We start from the raw sequence: 22,464 nt of genomic DNA, 5'->3' as shown, positions 1-22,464 counted from the left end.
AGTGAGTACTGGTAACAAAGAACATGTAGTATCATTTTTGTTTGGTATTTTTGCACAATTGACTGCTCAACAGACAATGTGTTGGAGACTGTTCAATCTTTGATGACGTTTCTATGGTAGACTGATCTATGGAAATAACAATTATCTTATTTACTCATTAAGGCGTTGAAACGTTATAAGAACAGTTTGTAAGAACATAAATACCAATAAGAACTGATCAGTAAAATAAGAGTTTGAAGATCAAGAAATAAGTTTTAAAATTAATTTTTTAGGGGGGCTGCCGTTGACTAAATTAAAGTTGACTTTAGTTGACATTCTTAAGAGATATGACAGTTTTGGAGTCACGATAAGTCTCTTTGTCAGGGAAGTTGTTGCTCATCTTTGCAAAGACGGTTTAGTGAAACACAAATCAAGCAGCAGCGTTGAGATGTACTTATGACGGTTTTGTGAAAAGAGCCCCAGGTCTACGTATTCACACAAGCATCCACTTAGCGCAAGCAGGAATTTTGCAGTCTCCTAAACATTGTTGTTCAGTCATGCGTGTAGAGATACCAAACAAAAAGGTTTCTTTTGCTCATTCGGTAATGCGAAATGATCAGATGGGACTGGATCATTAACGATGCAGATAGCGATGCAGGACGATGCAGAACCTACACAATGTCAGTCAGAAAGTGAACAAGGAGAAGAGCGATACATATACATAAGGCCACCGAATACTGCTACCTTTGGTAGGCTTATAATAGTTTGAAGCTGTCATTCAAATATGACAAATTACACAATATCATCAACATCTTATGATCTTTGCTTTATGTACCGTATCATTTTACTTGAATAGTTACCTAAACAAACTTGACAATTATTTTGTTCCTGATATATTTCAGAATGCTGATGAAATTCTGCAGAAAGCTATATTAAATCATGAGAAGTATCAAGCTGGTCTCAAGGATGCTACTGATTGGCTGGACTCTCTTGGGTCAAAGGTCAAGCAAGCTTCATTGATATCAGTCAGCAAGGCAGAGCTGGAGCAGAAGCTGGGTGCACTTGGAAACTTGAAGAAGGAGCTCATTGAAAAGGATGCGATCGTAGATTTAACCACTCAGAAGGCTCATCAGGTCAAGCAGTTCACGTCCGCCAATGGCCAGGCTCAAGTCGATAAAGAAATTACTCAACTAAAGGTATTCTTTCAGAGACTTGAGACAACTACCTTTAAATCCCTGAAGAGGATGTTGCAATTCCTCCAATTTTTATTTCATCTTAGATATAGGTTTTGAGTTACAATTTCCTTTGGATTTTAGGTTAGGTTTATTGTTAGGGTTAGGTGTAGTGTTTGGTTCAGTGTTGAAGTTAAGAAATTTGGTGAGATATAATTTGACTGTGGAGTGAATAGTTGCCAGAGCAGGTATCGTACATCCATTCTCTTCTAAAATCAAAATCCAAATACACAAAGGTTATCTAAAATCATTAGAGTGTTTCCATTTGTCTTTAATTTGTGTAGGACACCTTGTCGTCATTGAGAAGTGAAATCTCTGATTCTCTTGGAGCATTGAAGTTGGTGTTGGATCAATGGAACAAGCTTGATCAGGACTGTGAGGAGCTCGAGCAGTGGTTGAAAGTGACGGATGATGTCATTCAGAAAGGAGGTCAACTCCAATCAACACCTGTGGAAAAGAGAGCTCTAGCTGATGAATTTGAGGTAAGTCATTGTAAATTTGTAATTACATTATTGTTATAATACTGCTAATTATGATGAGAGGTAAGTAATAATTTATCACTTGTTTTGTGTACCGACGTACAAGCATAGACTAAAGTATACAAAATACATAGATTTGCATACTGGGATTGGGTATTTGATAATTTTACTTGTAAAATGGAATAAAGAAGTGGCATTATTACAGGTTGTATTAGCAACTAGATGGAACTGCAACTGCACGCAGTAGAAAATGATGCCTCCGCCATAGAGCGATTTCACAACAGAACCAAACAGAAGCAATTTTTCAAATTTAAGTTTAATTGTAATCCATTTACATGTTCTCAGAATATCGTGATTACAAGCTATTTTTCATATACATGTATGACCCTTTGAACTTTGACCTCATGACCCTAAAATCTTATCAGTTCATTTGCTCTGCAAGCTTTCCCGAGTTTGATAGTAATTTATCCGTCATTATTGACAATGCATTCACAGTATAGTTTTGCATACATAATGAGCCCTAGACTATTTAGGCCTGATAAAAACCCGATTTAAATCGGTTTCCCGATTTTTTTTTATTTTTCCCGATTTTTTCCCGATTTTTTTTTTCTTCCCGATTTAAAAAAAAAAAAAAAAAAAAAAAAAAAAAAAAAATCCAGATTTTTTTTTTTTTTTTTTTTTTTTTTACCAATTTTTTTTCTTCTTCCCTATTTTATCCTGGTTTCCCGATTTCCCTCTTATTTTATCTATTCTTCCCTATTTTGCCCTTTTTTTTCCCTAATTTTGTCCCAATTTTCTTACTCGAAAGGGGGGAATGTTGTTAGATGCCGTTTTTTCCCCGCGAATCCTCTTTTTTTTTTTTACTCAAGGGGGGCGTGGTTGACGGGAAAACAAAAAACCTATTTTTTTTTTAGTGCTCACTATCACCCCTGACTATTGATCTTTGACCTCATGACCCCAAAATATAATCAGTTCATTGGCTCTGCAAGATACATATATTATCCAAATTTGGCGGTAATCCATCAATCGGTTCTTGAGGTAATGCGATCACAAGCTATTTTTGCATACATAATGAGCCCTGTGACCTTTGACCTTTGACCTCGTGACCCCCAAAATCGAATTAATTCATTAGCTCTGCAAGATACATACATGACCCACGTTTGGCGGTAATCCATCAGTCGGTTCAGCAGATAACGTGATCACAAAATGGGACGTATGGACGGACGGACAACCAGAAAAAATAATGCCTCCGGCTACTTTGTAGCGAGGCATGAAAAGTCATTGATATATGAGTAGAACATGTATATGGACATGTAGAAGTGTAAATGATAGCAGTGAAATAATTAACTGAAGTAATGTTTTAAGCTTGAACGCCACTGTAATCTGCACATGTACATGAAGTCATTTTGTCTGGATCATTAAATTAATTGTTTTTTTTTCCATTTCATATGCAGACTCTTTGTGAATCACTGAGAGACCATCAGCCCATGGTGGAATCAGTCAATCAACAGAGTGATCTTCTAGGTAATGATGGGATCAGTAACCCAGAGGTTAAAGGGCAGGTCAGCAAGTTAACCGATATGTATGCTGACCTTCACAAAAAGGCACAGGTATGTACTGACTCTTGAATTACTTTGCTCTTCCAACTGATACTTTGATGAAAATTCATTTATGACAAGGCTCAATAATATTTAAGTAGGCAGTTGATGTAATTTGTGATGTTCCATCAGGTTTCACTATAAAGATACTATGTCCCTTTTGCAGCCAACATCAAATTCTGTAGAACTTTGCAGGAATTATGAATATGTCATATGTCCTATCTGTGAAATCTGTTGGGGGAGGCGTGTGACGGACCACTTCAAATGGCCCCTGAGATGGTATCTTCATTCATTCCGTGGTACAGTCAAACCTGTCTGTAGCTACCGCCCAAGGGAAACACAAATAGTGGCCGATGTAGACAGATTGGCTTTAGCGGCCATTTTGATTTTGAAGAATTGATTGACTGCGCGCCGCCCACTCGCAAGGCCTCTTGCAAACCTGCATGTGCGCGAACAATATTCTGTGACTTTATAAGGGCTCCGTCGAGCGAAAATGAGGCAGAGAGAGCCGATGGATAAATTGTTCAACGCAAATTTAATTTGTTGTTGTTTAAAATTTAATAAACAAAGAGTGTACTGTTTTTAGTCAAAATAAAGATATGAAATGATTTAACATATTTTTATTTGTCCGGCATTTAAAAAAAAAGCATATTAAAAATTATTTAAAAGAAATAAAAACGAGTCTGAATAACTGATTGACAGACAGCGCCCCGCCCACTCACCAGGCCAGCCTGTGCGCCAACAAGTGAGGCCAAGTTTATGATAATGCCACTGTATTGTTATATTTTTAATAGGCACAGCTAGCCCATAATGAAATGTGCAAGAAACCACATCCTGTCGGTAATTAAATGTTTTGATTGAAGCTTTAATAAAAGCTTGGGGGTAAATAGTCTGTTTGGTGTAAATGATGTTAGATCTAGCTTAACAGGCTGCCGCTGTGTCGCCAATTGCCTAGCTGCGAATGATTTGCTCAAGTGCTGCATTGCTGTTGCTGGTCGCTACATGGCTGGCACTAGGTCATTGTGGGGGCATTTTTGGTGGTTGCTGGTCGCGTTAGGCAGGTGGTCGTTGCATGTGTACAGGTTCTTAACTACATGAAATCTCACTGGGGACTTTAAGTGGTCGTTATGGACAGGTGGTCATTTCAGAAAGATGGTCGCTTAGACAGGTTTAACTGTATTACATTTATTACATTATTACAAGTACATTGCATATTACATTACAAGTATTATCTCCAATTTACCTTTTTTCTACATTTGGTGATCGAAACATATGCCTTCGAATGTGGGCATCTTTAAATATGTACATGGGCTTAACTGCAAAACACCCTGCCATTTCCATTATGGTAAGAGTTAGGAAAGTAGAGTTAGTGTCATTTGTTAGGTTTATTGTTAGGTTCAGGGTCAAGCTAAGTGTCAAGATTAGGGTTATTCAATTCAATTCAATTTATTTATGTTTTTAACAAAACATTACAAATCAATTACTGGTATAAACATTTACAACAAATTTAGGAATACATATTAGAAACAGAGGGGTCCAATAAAAAGCAATGCTTGTTATGGTTACTTGTGAGATGGAATATTTTGCCGTTATTGTAAATGTAATATAACATGGGTTAATTCTTTCCAGGATGCTAAGTGTAATTTAGAGAGGATAGCTGATGACCATGCAAAGCTGGATGATGAGCTGGCAGTGCTATCATCCTGGATACAGAGTAAGACCAAAGAGATGGAACCTTGCTGTAAAGTAGCATCTGATATGGAGATGAACCAAGCCAGGCTTGATATGGTCAAGGTGAGTATCACCAGCAGGATCACCATCATGGTAATCTTCCTCCTCATCTTCTTTATCCCCACAAATATCATCATCATCTACACTATCATCATCTACATTATCATCATCATTATCTACTTTTGAGTCTCTTTGGTGGGGAGGATGCAAGGAGAATGAGAGAGTATGCAGTCTTTTTTTAAATACCATTCTTCATCTAAATCTGTAGACAATTCCACATCACCCAATCTTCCATCTCCATACATGTCATATCTGCACATGTATTTCTACCTTGATTCATTGTAATTATTATTTTTTGGCAGGCCATCTTGGCATCTCTACCAGAAGGGGATGCTCTTTTAGACCAAGTCACATCTCACTCGGATCAGGTTCTACCTGACACCAGTGCTAGACCAGGCCAGGACCGCATCACAAGACAGGTTCAGTCCCTGGACCATGAGCTGGAGGCTCTTAGAATGCTAGCCCAGGACTCCTGCTCTAACCTAGAGCAGTATGCATCACTTTGGAGAGAGTTTCAAGAGAAAGCAAGGCGCTTGTCATCTTGGATGGAGGGAGTCAAAAAGGATGTAGGCAACATAGAAGGAGAAAGTGAGAACCTGAAGGAGAAGAAGGAAAAGCTACAAAAAGTTAAAGTAAATATACATTTTTTCCTTACATACATACTTTTTTGGCAAGACATTGATCCACATTTTCCACTCTCCATCCAAATATTAAACGGTTACCTGGCAGGATTTATTCCTTCAAATGGACCGCCCTGTTTATGGCTGCCAGAGCTAAAGCTAGGGTAATAATATCCAAACTTCTTTGTAAGCACCTAGGAACGTTGTATCATAATGTGAGAATAATTTATCACTATTTATTATTGCTATTTTGCTATTATTATGATTATTATGATTATTATTATAATTATTATTATTATAATTCATCTTTTGTTTTTCAAATTTGTAGGAACTGATAATGGAGAGTGAGGACAAGCAGCCTTTAAGAGAAGAAGTGACCTTGTTAGGTCAGGGTCACATAACCTTTAACCCTAACGTTGCTCACATTAGCAGTGAGGCCACTAAGTTAGCAGTACAGTACCAGACTCTACATATGACACTCAAAGTAAGTCTTGGCCCATTTCATAAAACTTGTTATCTTTAATTTCAACATAATATACCACAGCTTTATGACAACATTGCCCATAGCCAGGGCTCAACACTTAGAACAGGTGCCCAGACATTCGGCCTCCTCTCCCCTTTAGATCCAGACCCCAAACATTTCAAAATTGTTATTATTGGACTTGTGTAAACAGACCTTACAAATCTGAATCTAGACCTCTTCACAAAAAAGTTAATCTAGACCTCTTCACAAAAAAGTTAGATTGATTCCTGTTTTAGCCAATCAAGTGCAATGTTTTCAGTAGCTTAATATCAATTATAATTGTTAAACCGGGCTCAGAACTATTGCATATTGTATTCAACAAACTACCTCAAGTGTTCTAGGAAAGAATACTATATTTGTCAAAAATAGGGCTGTCATGAGTTTGTACTTTCTCTATACTATAAATTTCCTTTAAATGTCTTCTTTTAATGCAATTAAGACTTGAGTACTCCTCAGTGTATCCAGATAAGGACCAAGAGGAGTTGTAATTAACTATTTCTGTGTCTTGGGTGGCCCTAGAATTGGAGTTTTGTACAATGTGTACAGACAAGAAATAATTTTATTTTTCTTCAAACAGAACAGAATATGTCAGTTTGTTCTTGTGGAAGATATTTCATGTATGATATTTATAAAAAAAACAGCAATATACATTGTAAGTCAAAATTTAAGGCAAGTTTATGGATGGCAATTGTCCATAAGCATGATGACAGTCAAGGGGTTAAACATTTTTTTTTTATTTCTTGCTGATCCGTTGTAGGAACTGGAGCATCATCTTGAGCGGTCAGTTGAAGATGAAAACAAATATCAGATAGCAAGCAAAGATTGCAAGGATTGGCAGAAAGCAGCAAGTGAAAAGTTAGATGTATGTGATGACCTCACAGGAAGCAAAACTGATATACAGAACAGACTACAAGTTGTACAGGTATGCCTCTGAATTGTTATCTATGTGAAAATAAATGAACCTTGACCATTGAATCTTGAATTTTGATTTCCAAATTGTGCCTTCACTATTACGAAGGAGGCGTGATGGCTCAGCGGTACAGCAGTAGTGTGGTAGCTGGGAGGTTCCGGGTTTGAAGCCAAGTCAATGCGCTAGTGCCCTTTTTATTAAATGTAATGTTAATTGTTATTGTATGATTGTGTTAAATGGGGGCACGCTACAAGAGTCCTATCTCGCACCCCGGGGCAACGTGTCTAACACGGCTGGTTGCCGAAGATCAAGATACATTAATCTTGATCTAAGGAGACATGAACAAACGAGTGCTATTTTGTAAGACATTATTCCTCATCACCAAGTCCCTCCAAGAGGACTTACGGCTTTTGTTTAATTTACCTGACTGCCAAGAAAGCATGTGTATGCTTGTAAGTAAAAGCAAGCAGGGATCTGACGGATTTAAGTCCTCTAATTTGAAATTATGTTTTATTTGGACTTACATTTATAATGAAAGGAATCAAACATTTTTATTTTCATCTAAATTGCTCACATGTCACTTCTCTTGTTGGCCAAGCAATCCTTTGCTTTTATTTCTCAACACATTATTAGCTTGTTGACGATTGTCCTTGTTTGTTTCCATAGGAATTGATGTCGAGCAGACATCGTGGTCAGAGTCTTGTACATGCAATGGTCAGTAAGGCAGAGAAAGCTCAACAGCACACAGCTCCTAATGGTCAAGACTTGATGGAAGCAGAGGTCAAAGGAATGACATTGAACTACAATGAACTGGTGCAGAAAATGAACAGTACTAAAGACAAACTGCAGGTGAGAACTTAGAATGAATAAAGAGTATTGTGTAACTGATCATTAGTATTGTATAATTTTCTATAATTTAATTTTCTTAATTATACTTCTTCATGAACTGAACTTGTGAATTACAAAATAATAATAATAATAATACAAAAAAAATTATATAGCGCTTGTGACATAAAAGCTTCAGAGCGCTGTACACAAATCAAAATTACTTCAAGAAAAATCAATATTACTAATGGAATTAACATCACTCAAATTACCAGGAAAACTAAATATTACTAACATAACTTAACAAATTGATATTGCTTAAATTACCAAGAAGATCAAATATTACTAATATAACTTAACAAATTAACATTACCTAAATTACCAAGAAGATCAAAAATTACAAACATTACTAACAAAATTAACATATAATATCATTACATGTGTATCAATAATAGCAATAATTTAAAAAGACATAATGAAGGCATTGTAATACTTATTTGAGCTTATTTTATAGTTATTCAGGTCGTTTTTTTTTAAATAGATAAGTTTTAACCCTTTGCCTACGGGAACTGGGTGACTACTGTATGAAGCTTATGGGAATGAATGAATTCAGTAGACAATGGGTAAAGATTCTTTTTGAAAATGTCAATGGTGGGTGAGTGCCTTAATAGTGGAAGTGTAATTCATTGTTCCAATTTCCGCTCATACTTGAGAAAGGAAAGGATGTCATAGTTATTTTTATTATATATGTTTGACAATAGATTATTGCAAGAGGTTTATTTTCAAAGCTCAAAACCTTATTTACATATTCTCATATAAAAGCATAACATATACATGTAAAACAAACATTTAGACTTCAATGGGGTGTAGCTAGATGGCACTGTGAATTGTTAATCCACCATATTCTAAACAATGCAAAACATAAAGTTTAAACACATAGATTATATGTCCAACTGTATATCATTTTGAAATCATATTTGTTTGATATGTGCAACTGTAGATCAATCCTAGTGTTCAGCCACTTCGTATTCACTGTGTGCATTTCTTTAAAATCTAAAAATCGTAGACACAAATTCGATCGTAAATAACTCAATCCATACCTTACCATATCGTGGATACGTAAAAACCCGTAAAATTTTGCAGGCACGAAAAGGACCGAGTTTTTTAGCTGTCAAATTTGTTTTGATGGATCATAAACTGAAACTAGATGATTTATTAAATGAAAGCGCAAACAAGACCGACGAAAGAAAGTGTTTCAACATTAATCTTTATTTTTCTCTCATTTTTTTTTGTTTGTTTGTCATGATTGCCGCAAATTTAATATAGTTTTCATGAATAGAGGTGTGAAATAAAGGCTAGGATTGTGATTATTCCGGCCATTTATACTGAATTTTGATAATCTTTTTTCAAAGTAAAGTTTTCACAACCAAGTCTAACTTTGAGACGATGTGAGAGTGTTGCTCGCGGTTCTCAATCTCCGCTTTGCAGGCTGGCCGGGCGCTGTAGCGGTCGCGATAGGAGATAGTTGCAATTGTTTCTGGGGCGATTTGGGACCATTTTCTTTCTTTTTTAAGTCGCCCCCCGAAATCACATTTTTGGCCTGTTTAAGCGGCTCTTTATGTTATTTCAGGGGTGAAATCGTCCGCCACCCCAGTGTATTTCTTTCCCTGCTGAGAGAATATATATACGAAAATACACATATGTACAGTTTATGTCGAGATGTAAACAAACCACAGACAGAGACAAAAACAACATGCAAAAGTGCGGAATTAAGTGGTCTATGAATTCAATAACGGAAGGATTTTAGGATTCTCATTGTAAAATGATTTGTTAGGGCTCATTCAGTCCACATTTAACTTGTGTCCAGTAAGTTTTTTGTCAGATTTGTGAATATTTAGTGCCGGCGATGTGAAGTTTCTGAAAGAGGAAAAGTTTATTCTCCAAGACTGGGCGCAAAAAATAAAAAAAGACCGGTGCCTGGGACTCACTTTTTTTGTTTTTCTGGGCGCCAAAAGGCACCGGGTGCCCGCTTACAGAATGGCTTGATTTTATGCAAATGTATTTGTTTATGTATTCAATTATAGATCAATTTAAAAGAATGGGAGAGTTTCGATGCTGGAAAAGACAAACTGTCTAGATGGTTGCAGGAAGCCTGTTCCCAGCTATCAGATGCTCAACAACCAAAAGCAACTCTGATAGAAAAGAAAGCGCAACTGGATAGATGCAAGGTATAATACCATGATATATTGGTACTCTTCACTCAGACTCTACTTTGTAAACCACCTAAAATTGATTCAAACTACATAATATTTTGTTAAAAAACTGCACACAGAAAATGCCCTGTATGATGTAGGAAACAGTAATGTGTGGTGCTCTAAGTTTGTGTTCTCTTTTTTACTTATAAATTTTTAGCTTTTTTCCACATTAAAGTGAAGGAAATGTGAATGAAATGTTAATTTACTGCAGTATTATCAGTTTCCAAATTCGAATTTAATTGTTTTGAGGATGATAAACATTTTGCATAAAGATGTTTTTCTGCAATGTATCTAAGGAGGAAATCAAATGATAATTATGGCTTTTTGAGACTGAAGAAATGTAACCAAGTTGATATTTTTTTATATCTTTAATATCTCAGTGTATTCAGCAAGATATTGAGAGACAACGTCATGATCTTGAAAAGGTCACTGAGCATGCTCAGAAGCTAGAAGAGGAGAGTCCCAATAATGAATCAATCAAAGTACCTCTTGCAGAGCTAGTGAAGAGATTTGAGAAGATTGAAACAGATTGCCAGGTAAGACACAGGGATCATCTGTTGTTTGCAGTTTACCAAAATCGTTGTTGGTATGTTGATATTTATTTAACATCAACAATACCCTTTTCAAGTTTATACATGGGCTATGGAATGCACTCTAATTAAATGGTACTTACATAATATCTTGTTTTGAAGGAATCGATCTTCTTAATGTTTTACTCTGTATGTTTGGGGTTTCTTGTATCATCATTCCTCAAGACTTCACTGTAGAATTACAAAAAGCTACACTATGTGCATTGCATGGACATGTTTGTATAGGAAACACCTTAGAGGAAACAAGCTTACATATATATTAAGGAACAGAAAAGGCAAATAAGCAAGAAGTAGACATTGACATGGAATGATGTCTAAACATCTAAGAAGGACTTGAAAGGCAATGAAACATGCAACGTAAGGCTCAGAATAGTAACAGCTGAAGAAAAGATTAGCCATATGATCGACTCTGGTGAATGAACCAAAAAATTCAGCATAAGTCTAAGGAGTACCAGACCAACAAATGACAACATCTTATCTGCAATTATTTCCTTTAAAAAATAAGTTGTTGTTTACCCATATTTGTTGCCTACCCATGTTTGTTTGGAACAGGAGTGTGCATGTAAACAGTCGGATATGATTCAAGAACACCAAGCATTCCAGCAAACACAGAAAGTTTACACTCAGCAACTGAGAGACCTGAAACACCAGCTATCCACCAAGGCAGATCCATCAGGCAACATGGAATCCATACAAAACAAGATAACTACTTTGAAGGTTCTACTCATATCATCGTTTTGTTTTCCTTCTTTGAAATGTTTCCTCTCTCCTCTTTCTTGTTCATTTCAGATACTTTAATTCTTTGCATTAATGTCAGTCTTTTTCTCTTCCCTTTCAGTCTCATTCAGCCAATATCTGCCTTATTTAGTTCTTTTCAGCCATCTTCTATTATCTTTAAATTGCCTTCAGTCACTTTTCTCATATTTCAGTCATTCTCAAGCTCTGTCAGTCAATTTTAATTTCTTTTGATTTCCTTCAGTCACATTCAGTTACTTTCATTCATTTTCAGTCTTTTTCAGGCTCTCTCCTTTTCTTTCACCCATGATCATTCTGTTTTCTTTTATTTACCTCCAGTCATATTCAAGTTCTTTGAGTTTCTTCCTCGGGGCTTTACATTTCTCATATCTAGTTTCACTCTTTAAAAAAGACATTCTAAGAAAATCACGAATATAGCCAATAGTGTATCATTAGAAACAAGGAAGCTTACATATGACAATCATATAAGTTTTAGGTCAACTGCATATCAGATGATTTAGAAAAATCACCTCTCAGAATTTGGGATATACGAGCAGTTCACCAGAAAATGTAGTGATGTTTTGACCGATCCTGCATACGACGCGCTATAACGAATGAACATATTGTCAGTGCAATTATTTTTCAATAATAAGAATCTGATTGATTTTAAACATGAACATATTTCACACCAATTTAAAAGGGAAGTGATGCTGATGCTGATAATTATAACCTTTTGCTAAGAAACATTCAGGGCAAGGATAAATGATTGATTGAAGAAATTACTGAATTATCAGCCCGCTTTTGAATAAGTGAAAAAGAGACAAGCACTAAAACTGTGTGCATTGTAATGGGACATCGTCTGCTTATGCGAATTTGGTCCCTTGTGTGACGTCACAAATCTCAGCAGTGTTGATAATAATCGTTACTTTGAATGTTTCCAAGCAGGGAATTTTTATAACCTGGTTTGATCTAACCTTTTCTTATTCAATATCGCAATACAAATTAAATCAATATTTAAAATCAATGAATGTCTACTTTAAATGCCCCTTTTCAGATACTGGTATGTATCTGTATATAAATTGCCACTAATTTTTGTCAAACTATCTGCTTCCATATGCTACCTTACCTTCTTAGGATCTCCAAATTGGAAAGGCAGCATCTGCTGAGCTGCTCGAGTCACTCTCTGCTTTGGGGGAGAATGTGAAAGAATCCACTTCACTTGCAGGACAGGAAACTATCCATCAGCAGGTGGAGAAATGCGGTGAAGACCTTGCAGCCCTTGATAGCAGCATGCACAAATCCAGTGAGAGGCTACAGGAATGTGTAGAGAGGTGGCAAGCGTATCAGGCCAGAAAAACTGAGATTGAGTCAGGTATCCAGCAAGCTAGAGAGGGATATCAGCAAGGTGCTCAACCTCAGGTAGACCTGCCAGCTAAGCAAGACCACCTTAGGAAGTTCAAGGTATGGTCATTTAAATCACATGGGGTATATAACATGGTTAATACAACACCAAGCAATAACATTTTGGGTTTATTGAATGATGAATTTTAGGCATGTGGTTATAGAAAAATGTGATTTCACTTCTTCTTTCTGTCAGATATAATCCTGTCATAAAGGTTCTCAATAAGAATTTACTTTTAAACCTAGTATAGTCAAACCAGTGTAATAAAAACCGCTCAAGAAAGACAAGAAAAGTGGTCTTTATAGTCAGATCAGTCTTTATTCATAGGTTCCTTTAATTCAGGTTTCAATAAGAAAGACTGGTCGAGGGAAATGAGAAATATATGCAGGTGGTTGCCAAAGCAGGTTTCACTCTATATTTAAATGAGATTTTTCTGAATCATTTTCAGGGTGTGCATGATGAGCTAACTAGTCAAAGAGTATGCATTGAAGCAGTATCCTCTGCTGCACAAGCCTTACTGGACAGCAGTATGGGTAACGTTGGGGTTGTGAGTGAAGCTACAAGAATCACATCAGAATACCAGATGATATTACTCAAAAACAAGGTAAGGAAGTTTCCAGCTTTTGTACCAGCAGTGAAAATAATGTTAGTCATTTTTGTTAAATCATTTCAGTGAGATACTAGATGGGATGTATTTAAATATGTGGTTAAAAGTTGATGATGCCATTCATTTTACAGCCCTCAAATTCGATTTAAGTGGTGTTTAAGAGTGAGCTCAGATGCACTCAGTTTCTCTGTAACAAAATGTAAGCTACTGCAAACAAAACTAGATTGGTTTCATTTAGAAACGCAAACTGTAAAACCAGAAATCTTTGCTTCAACAAATTTGCTGATCGTAAAAGTGCATTGATGTATCAGTTTTATTTCAATCGCTTCTGGCCATGAACCTGTTGTAAATCTGAACCACTCAAGCCATGTGCTAACATTTCATGATGTATTTGATTTTTTTTAAAAGGATGCTGTGAAGCTGAGTGAATGTATAGCGAGAGAACATGAGCAGTACTTGGCCGCCCAATCCACCTTCTCAGATTGGCTAGATAAACAGGAGTTTTGTCAAAGTCTGGCTGGTGATAAAGACACTCTTGCAGAGAGATGCATTAAACTCAAGGTAAATTCAACACTTCCTAATCACATTCACTAGGAATATCTTTAAAATGAAGGAAAAAAAATGCTGTATTAAAATCTTGTCTATTCAGAGCCAGAAGGGCTTTAACTCTGTGTTAAAGTATGTGAGGTGATACGCTTCTGGCTCCCATGAGACTACATGTATATATTGTGCACTTGCAACAGCAACAAAAATCACTTCTAGGTGATCCTGTGATCTCAAAGGAAGATTGCAGATGTAGATGTTTGAATGATTTGAAATTTCTACACAAATATTCCGTGGTCAGTCATGAGTCATTTTGGTGGTTGGATCGTATCCCACTGCTGCCACCCTGTTTCAGTTGGTGTCCAAAATTAACGGCTTGTTCCCATATGCTGCAGTTTTCTAAGCACAATGCTCTTCACATTAGTACCTCATAACACACAGGTAAACGAGCATGGGTAGGACCTTTGTTGAAAAATTATGTGTTTAGACCCTTGTAGCTCTTAGGCAGATGGTATATACAGTTGTTGGGATGTAGGACATATACTCTGGAAACAATTGGTCGGCAGTTGATATCCTACGCTAAACTAAACTAAAATCCTAACCTCATCTCTTGACCAAATGATATGCCTATCTGTAACCATGAACCCATTGCAACCCACAATCTAACTCTTTCTTTCATAAAGTGCAGCCCAGAACATTTGTCGCTGGAATAAATATTGGATCACAAGTTGCTGAAATGTTACAAAATGTATAAATTTGTTAATTCACAGGAATTACAGAAATGTGAGAGTATTGGAGCTTTGAGGCTGAGTACATTAGAAGAGAAAGCTGAGAAAGCCATTCACAATACCACCCCTGAAGGTCAAGACCTGATCAGGGCTAGCCTGGAAAGAGCCAGAAAACAACTCGAAGAGTATAAGGACTCACTCAATAAAGCACTCCATGATTGCCAGGTATGGGTAAAAAGAAGCACTTTGGTCAGCATAATACTAATTCAATTACACCCAATGTGAAGACTGATATGATGCCAAACAAAGAGCAAAATTAGACCTTAGGTAACTCCCCTTGTCTAACTTGATTTTAGACCAAGCTTGGACTCGTTAGTTTGTTTAGTAATTTAGTATACAGTAATATGGACCCTAGTGAATGAGTGATGTAGTGAGTGATGTACAGGTAAGAAGAAACAAAGAGCTGAAAGAAGAGATAGTGAGAGAGAGAGAATAAGATAATTATGTTATTGGTGATGATTACAATGATGATGATGAATATTGTTATCATTATTGTTATCATTACTTTTGTTTTTTTTGTTACCACCCTTTCATCAACACATATATTAATTCTATTATTTATTTATTAAGCCTTCTTTTACCAGGGTGATTTTGACAATGTTCTACAAGAAGGCCCACTAAATTAACAAAGATGATATGAACAGTATAATACAAGATACAAACATAGGATGATCTAACAAACAGGTATACACAACATAATGTTAACTTGGTGAAAAATGTTCAACCATAAATTAAATGCATCATAAGTTATACTAGTAATAATATTCTCAAGTATGATGGATATGAGAGTAGTATTACATATTGATACTGATATACAGGTATGTTTGGCACTATGGGATCAGGCTGAGAGAGATTATGAAGACATGTGCAATTGGTTGAAGGACATGGAAGAAAAGACTTGTCACCTTCCTCTCATGAGTACAGTCAATACAAAGCAACAACAAGTCGACCATTGTAAGGTGAGAATCTCTTTCTAAAACCACATGTACATCAGACTAAGTCTCCATGTGGATGATCATAATAATAATTATAGTGGAGTTTCATATGGCGCTCATAGCCGGCACATTACCACTCCTTGTGCTATACTATTATGACCCGGGTTTTAGCATGGCTGCCATTACTGCGCTCGAGCATTTTAAGGAATTAATAATACCTTTCACGTACCCATTTACCTCACCTGCGTGGAGTGTGCCCAAGGACATTAGAACTGTGACGGGATTCAAACCCCATCCCTTGTGTATCACAGTCCGGAGACTTATCCACTAGACCACAACACCTTCGCAAGGTGTAGGTCCAAGGTATTTGGTAATTTGGTGTTCCAAACATGTCCAAGTAATGTAGAGTTCTGAGTAAATGAAATGGACATTAAATGTGTCATTTCTGATTTAAGCAGAAATATGGCTATTAAGTCAATTAAATGAAGAGATATACTGTACACTAAACTCTGTGATGTTGATGGTAACATAGTGAGGGGAAAAAATTCTTGGATTTGCCTATGTCAATTGTACCTAAACGTTTTTTGTTTGTAATCTCATTTAATTTGAATTTAATGTACAAAATTTTCCATTTTCTTATAAACACATTCCATGTTATCGAGTAAATGAATGGTATGTAATATACTCGGTAATTCATGTAATCCTGATCTTAAATCATTATGTATCTAAAGTTTAATTTGGTCATTTTTTGTTACTACAAAATATTCATGAAATAATGTATTGTTTTATTATCTGGTTGATCAGAGCATTGAGTGTATGGTGAATGAGAAGAAACCTGCCATATCGCATCTCAAGAAAAAGCTGAGATCTCTGGTTGAGCAGACAGAACATAGTCCATTCAGTGATCAGATGCAGCATATTACTCAGACCTATGACAATTTACAACAGAAATGCCAGGTATGACTACTATCAACAACAAGAAATATTCTTGAGCATACTTGCATGCTTAGTTCTAGATATCTGGGCATCATTTCACGACGCAGTCGTAGGTACAACTTCACTGACATCCAATTAAAGCATGTGTTAAATTTAATACACACATTATATTTAATACACACGTTTTCATGGGTTGGTAGCGAACTTATGACAGTTTTTTGAAACACTGCCTCATGTCCAATCACATTAATCCTTTTGTTTAACCACCACAAGTGTAAATTGTGTTGCCAACATCAGGACCTGCTGTAACATTTGTATTTTTCTCCAAGCAACATTACAGAATGTTAATAGGATATAAAAATATAAGGGTCAGTAAAGGCTCAAGTCTTTTTAAAATTTGCTCTTGGGTACATATATAATACATTTTTGAACAAAATCAAATTGGTATATACCATGAAAATCTTATTATTTGTATATTTTGTATTTTTATGCATGTTTTCTAATTCTTTTTCAGGATAATGTGATATCGGCCGAAACCAGAACGTCAAACCACATTGCATTCAACACAGATGTTGTTAAAGTTCAAGAATGGTTGGACTCTAACAAACAATCTCTCACTGATCTATGTAACCCTGAGGGTCAGAGGGAAACGGTCAACAAAAAACTTCTTGACCTTCAAACCCTCAATGACACTCTTCCAAAAGGAAAGAGTCAGTTGGGTCAGGTGATGAATCTGAGGCAGCTGATTGGACCAGAGACATCAGAAGAAGGTCATGTGATTATTGATAGTGAAGTGCAGAGATTACAGCAGATGTGGGGTGCTTTAAATGAAGGTGAGCGAAAATGGATTGCAGTGGACTATCGTACTGGCATAAAATACTAGAGTGTACACTCTTAGGGGTATGTCCGCACATCCTAATCAGATATCCCAGGAGGTGCGACCTGAGGGTCATTGTGTTTAAGGTGACTTTACCTCCAATGCACAAGTGATGCCAAATACATGATCAAAAGACCTTCAAAAATAAACTTTGTTATGGCTGTAGAAATTTGGGGAGTCCTGAAAAGGACTGCCAGTAATTTTTCTTCCTTGAGTGTGTGTAGTCCTGAAAAGGACTGTTGGCAATCTTTCTTGAGCTAATAGTTCTAATGAGAAGTTGGAGAGGATGAGTGGTACATTCAGATGATCAAATACATCTTTGTAAAGTTTGCACATTTTCCAGAGGGAAATTGGCAAGGCTATTGTAATTTCCCACTCTTGATTTTTTGCAATCTGTTGATTATAACAGTATGATTTTTTCTTGTCACAAATGAATAAAGAATGGGAAAGTTGAATGAAGTCTGAAACTTTTTTCACACATGATGCAAAGACTGACTCAAAAAAAATGTGAGAAAATGAATTTATAGCCCAGTGCACATATCATTTATGTATCTGGTAACACACTGATAGGTTTGTAAGCTCAGGGGCCTTTGTTATCTACCTTCTTAACCCACACTTATCATTCATTTACTTGTAAAATAGGAATATTTTGCCACATCATTATGGTCTTTGAGGCAGCTAACTGTTACAGGAGGCACGATAGCTCATTTGGTAGAGCATTGGTCTCGTAATCCGGCGACCTGGGTTTGAAACCAAGGCGATGCGCTAGTGCCCTTTGGTAAGGCATTAATCCTCATTACCAGGTCTCTCTGAGAGGACTTAAAGTCATTGGTCCTCTGGTTGCTTACTAGCTTTTTTAGCAGTCAGGTAAAATAGCAACCGCTACACATGTGTGAATAAGGCTTTATAGAAAATCTTTGTCCATATCTTCTGTAGATATGAAAGGAGTCCATACTTTGCTTCAGGACACCATTGAGGAGTGGAATAATGTAAGTGATCTGCAGGACCAGTTCTGTTTGTGGTTGAATAATGCTGAACACACAATATCTAAAGATCGAGAACTGATGTCAAAGCTTGAAGAAAAAACAACACAGATGGAGGGTGATCAGGTAAGACACTCATTTGGCTTGAGATTTGAGTATAAAAATCAGTGATTCTATTTTTGAATGGATAAGTATATATACCCTGTACTGGGGAAAACTTTCCAACTATAAGAGTTTTATATCTGCATCATTCCAAGTTCAAGCAATAAAGTGTACTTTGTGCAGACTGCGGAGTTTGCGATATACGTGTTGGAGCAAACTCAATTAGATGCACCACATGCAGGAGCTGGGTTTATCGCAGATGCAATGGAATGAGTGGTAGCCTGCAAGCAGCAAGTAAAACATTCATCTGTAAAAGATGCTTAGGCACAATCTCACAGAAATGTACTAGTGACAATGTGACAGGTTTGGATCTGCATGGAACGATGTGTGATAAGGTGGAGAAGTTCTGCTACCTGGGAGACATGTTGGCTGTCAGAGGAGGAGAGACAGCAGTTGTGACTGCAAGAATCCAAACTGCTTGGAAAAAGTTTGATGAGCTCTCTCCTTTCCTTGTCTCAAGGGCGACCCCTTTAAGAGTGAAAGGGAAGATGTACGATGCTTGTGTAAGAAAATGCATGACGTACAGGAGCGAAACCTGAGCATGGAGAAAGCTGAGATGAGGATGGTGAGGTGGATGCGCAGGGTATCACTTCACGAGAGAAGGAAGAACCATAGTCCTTCTTCAATCAATGTGATTGATGGGGGTGGCACAGATTATGAGGATAAATAGACTTAGATGGTTTGGAAATGTGGCAAGAAGAGAGGCAACACACTGGCTCCAGAGGGCTCTAAACGTTTCGGTCACTGGAAGAAGACCTTGCGGGAGACCCAGGACAACTTGGAGGGAAACCATAGCAGAAGACGCCAAAACATCTGGTATTAGTCATATGGATCCCACAGACAGGAAAGCTTGGAAAGCAGCCATTAATAAATGAAATGTCCGACCCCACAAAGTGGGACAAATGGACTTTAAATGCTGATGATGATGATGACATCCACTTCTGATAAAATGCTGCTTCCAGTTCTGGAGATAACCACACTTTGATGCTTCCATTTATTGATTGTCAGTGCTGCCGAACATAAACATTTTCTTACATTTTACAGAAACTAGGTGACTTATAGTAGTAATACATCATGATTATTTTATGAAAAATTAGTATGGTGTCTGATAACGTATGTTAAGCATTTAAATATAATTTGCAATTTGACTTGATATCTGGACATATCCACACCATACCATCAATTTCAAACAACAAGTATACTTAAATCTTAGATTTGATTTGTAATTGGACATGAAATAAAGGTTTACAAATCTTGTAGAACATTCTTACAATATTGATATCGTTTACACTTTATTTTAGGGTACATTAAAAGTAATTTTGCATCTATGATTATTCTACAGGAATCTGTGGCTAGAGTAAGAAGTAAGAAGGAAATGCTTGACAACTTGTTGAAAGCATCCCAACCCATCCTTGAGAAGAATCATCCCAGCTTCAGCCTCACCTCTCAGTTAGCCGACCTGACTGCTCGCTATCAGTCACTTCTACAGAAGGCTTGGGTCTGTTTCGTTGTTGTAATATAGAATTTATTAATGGCACAAGTCTACAGTTTATTAACAACAGTGATTTGCATTGTGCTCAGAAGCTAAAAAAATAATAAAATATAACAAATATATAATTTATCTATTTCATTTTTCACCTCGACATGGTCTTTAAGGTCTTTTAAGGAAAACAGAAAAAAGTGTCCTTTGTAGACAGGTGGTTTTTTTTAGATAGGTTCTACAGAAGACATTTCTTGAGTAGTTCATAAATTATCATCCTCATATTCACAAAATACACCAATTTAGACACACATTTCTTTCTCGAGGGTTGCACAAAGCAATCCTTCAGTCTATTGATGTATATTGTTTTGTGCAAAACTGCACTTCTAGCAAACGAGTGACCACGCAGGGATGTGAAGAAAGCAATAGAAGAGTTAATTATGAATATTTCCCCATGTAATTGTGTATGCAGGATGTTGTGAAGAGATCAGAGGAAGATGTTGCTGATCATGAGACTCTGGACTACCAGGTAGCCAAGACTATAGCATTCTTACAAACCAACACCATGACAGTGAAGGAATTACAAGACGTCACTGGCGACAAACACTCTGTACAACTCAAACTAGATGCATTGAAGGTAGGAAACAGATATACACTGCGTCAAAACCACCAATAGGTCAAAAGTTCAACTATGTTCATTTTCTTAAACTGAAGAGTTGCAGCTTCATAATGATGTTTCATTTTTCAAGTGAACATCACTAGAACCCAGTCAAACAAATTTATGTGAGCAGCAATCAAAAACATCTGATCAGAGAAAATAGGCTTTGAATATAGGGAAAAAGGGGGATAATTTATATAAAGAGGTGTTGTGGTCTAGTGGGTAAGTCACAGACTGGATCTCAAGGTTTGTGTCACAGGAATTATTTCCTTTGACAATGCAATACTCTGTGTTTTTTTAGTCTTCTTCCTGGTTTTAGGAATATGGTAGGAAGAATTTCCTTGAATGTTTTAGTGACTTATGGCATCTCAGCTTAAGTTGGGGTGATAATATGACACTTTGTCTCAACTTCTTTTTAAAACTGCTTATTATGTATTGTAAATATTGAATGTGACATTGCAGATGAACACAAATTTCAAATACACAAATGTGTTAAAAATCTGTTTTATTCCTGCAGCCTGTACTGGACTCTATGAATGAAATCAGAAGCAAGGTCAAAGAGGCACACAATCAAGGTCAAAAGGTTGTAACCCATACATCAGCCCCAGGTCAAGAAGTCATCAGAGAGCAGCTGGATGAGATAATGCAGTCTTTGAGCTCCCTGGAATCAGTGTTGAAATCTACTAATCATGACCTGAGGGAGAAGATGACCCAATGGGAACAGTATGAGGAGTCAGAGGCTGCGTTTGGGGTGTGGTTGGATGATGCTGAGAGGACTGTTGCCATGGATATGGGGCAGATGATGGAGCTAAGTGATAAAGTCACTGAGCTGGAGAAAAGAAAGGTTTGTCTTAGCTTTCTATCATTGTTATGATGATTGAAGTAGGTTGTTCCTTTATTTTGTTCCAGGTTTGTTGATAACTGACCATATCTATGAAAGATAAATAATAAACAAGTTTGTCATATTAGATGCAGGGAAAGGTCTGAGATGTGGGTCATAGTTTAATGTCAGAGAGTGTAATAAGCCGTACATAGGGGTAACTGTGAGATGAAAAGATGATATTCTTGGATTGGCTTGAGAAGAGAAACAATAGTGTACTTGGGGTATATTCCCCATGGATTGCTGAAATTTGGTCTTGGTAAAATTCTGCTGCAAGCTTTCATAATCTTAAAAGCTGTGAGCCTTGTGCATTTATTTAACCTTGTATAAATAGTGGCACTAATTCTTGTAAACAGCATTTTTACAAGAAAAAAATTCTTTTCATGCTATCATAATGTTTTTGATGTGGAGTTAGTAATATGTGTCTTTTGATGCATGCAGACCTTAGAGAGGGAGATAATCTCTCATGCAAGTAATCTGGAAGAGGTGGAGTCTAGAGCCAAGCCACTCTTGGAACACAACATACAACCCAAAGATGTGCTTGGGGATTCAAGGAGACTGGCACAAAGATATGCAAACCTCCTAAAGAAAGCCCAGGTGAGCTAGAGAAGAGTTAACTCATTTGGAACAGTCAAGGCCACTTATCCACTAAAGAAATCATGCAATCCAATTAAAC

General features: G+C 36.8%; 1 protein-coding gene across 5 annotated transcripts in view; it reads left to right on the top strand.

The window, feature by feature from the left end:
- The window catches only part of LOC105437706 (nesprin-1), a 120,259-nt gene that overhangs the window by 55,951 nt on the left and 41,844 nt on the right, over positions 1 to 22,464 (top strand). For all 5 annotated transcript variants that reach the window (XM_030999734.1, XM_030999736.1, XM_030999735.1 and 2 more), the window contains 23 exons: positions 882 to 1,175; positions 1,496 to 1,693; positions 3,145 to 3,300; positions 4,918 to 5,082; positions 5,382 to 5,711; positions 6,028 to 6,183; positions 6,980 to 7,144; positions 7,799 to 7,981; positions 10,042 to 10,185; positions 10,593 to 10,748; positions 11,355 to 11,519; positions 12,672 to 12,998; positions 13,388 to 13,543; positions 13,955 to 14,107; positions 14,860 to 15,042; positions 15,696 to 15,836; positions 16,617 to 16,769; positions 17,263 to 17,581; positions 18,562 to 18,734; positions 20,113 to 20,268; positions 20,723 to 20,887; positions 21,426 to 21,752; positions 22,230 to 22,385. In XM_030999734.1, coding sequence (XP_030855594.1) covers positions 882 to 1,175; positions 1,496 to 1,693; positions 3,145 to 3,300; positions 4,918 to 5,082; positions 5,382 to 5,711; positions 6,028 to 6,183; positions 6,980 to 7,144; positions 7,799 to 7,981; positions 10,042 to 10,185; positions 10,593 to 10,748; positions 11,355 to 11,519; positions 12,672 to 12,998; positions 13,388 to 13,543; positions 13,955 to 14,107; positions 14,860 to 15,042; positions 15,696 to 15,836; positions 16,617 to 16,769; positions 17,263 to 17,581; positions 18,562 to 18,734; positions 20,113 to 20,268; positions 20,723 to 20,887; positions 21,426 to 21,752; positions 22,230 to 22,385 — 4,521 coding nt within the window. The remainder of the gene's footprint in view (positions 1 to 881; positions 1,176 to 1,495; positions 1,694 to 3,144; positions 3,301 to 4,917; positions 5,083 to 5,381; positions 5,712 to 6,027; positions 6,184 to 6,979; positions 7,145 to 7,798; positions 7,982 to 10,041; positions 10,186 to 10,592; positions 10,749 to 11,354; positions 11,520 to 12,671; positions 12,999 to 13,387; positions 13,544 to 13,954; positions 14,108 to 14,859; positions 15,043 to 15,695; positions 15,837 to 16,616; positions 16,770 to 17,262; positions 17,582 to 18,561; positions 18,735 to 20,112; positions 20,269 to 20,722; positions 20,888 to 21,425; positions 21,753 to 22,229; positions 22,386 to 22,464) is intronic.

The sequence above is a fragment of the Strongylocentrotus purpuratus genome, unplaced genomic scaffold (genome assembly GCF_000002235.5).
Source record: "Strongylocentrotus purpuratus isolate Spur 01 unplaced genomic scaffold, Spur_5.0 spur5_scaffold_5, whole genome shotgun sequence".
NCBI lineage: Eukaryota > Metazoa > Echinodermata > Echinoidea > Camarodonta > Strongylocentrotidae > Strongylocentrotus > Strongylocentrotus purpuratus.
The sequence above is the reverse complement of the archived record's forward strand: the minus strand, read 5'-3'. Positions and strand labels throughout refer to the sequence as shown.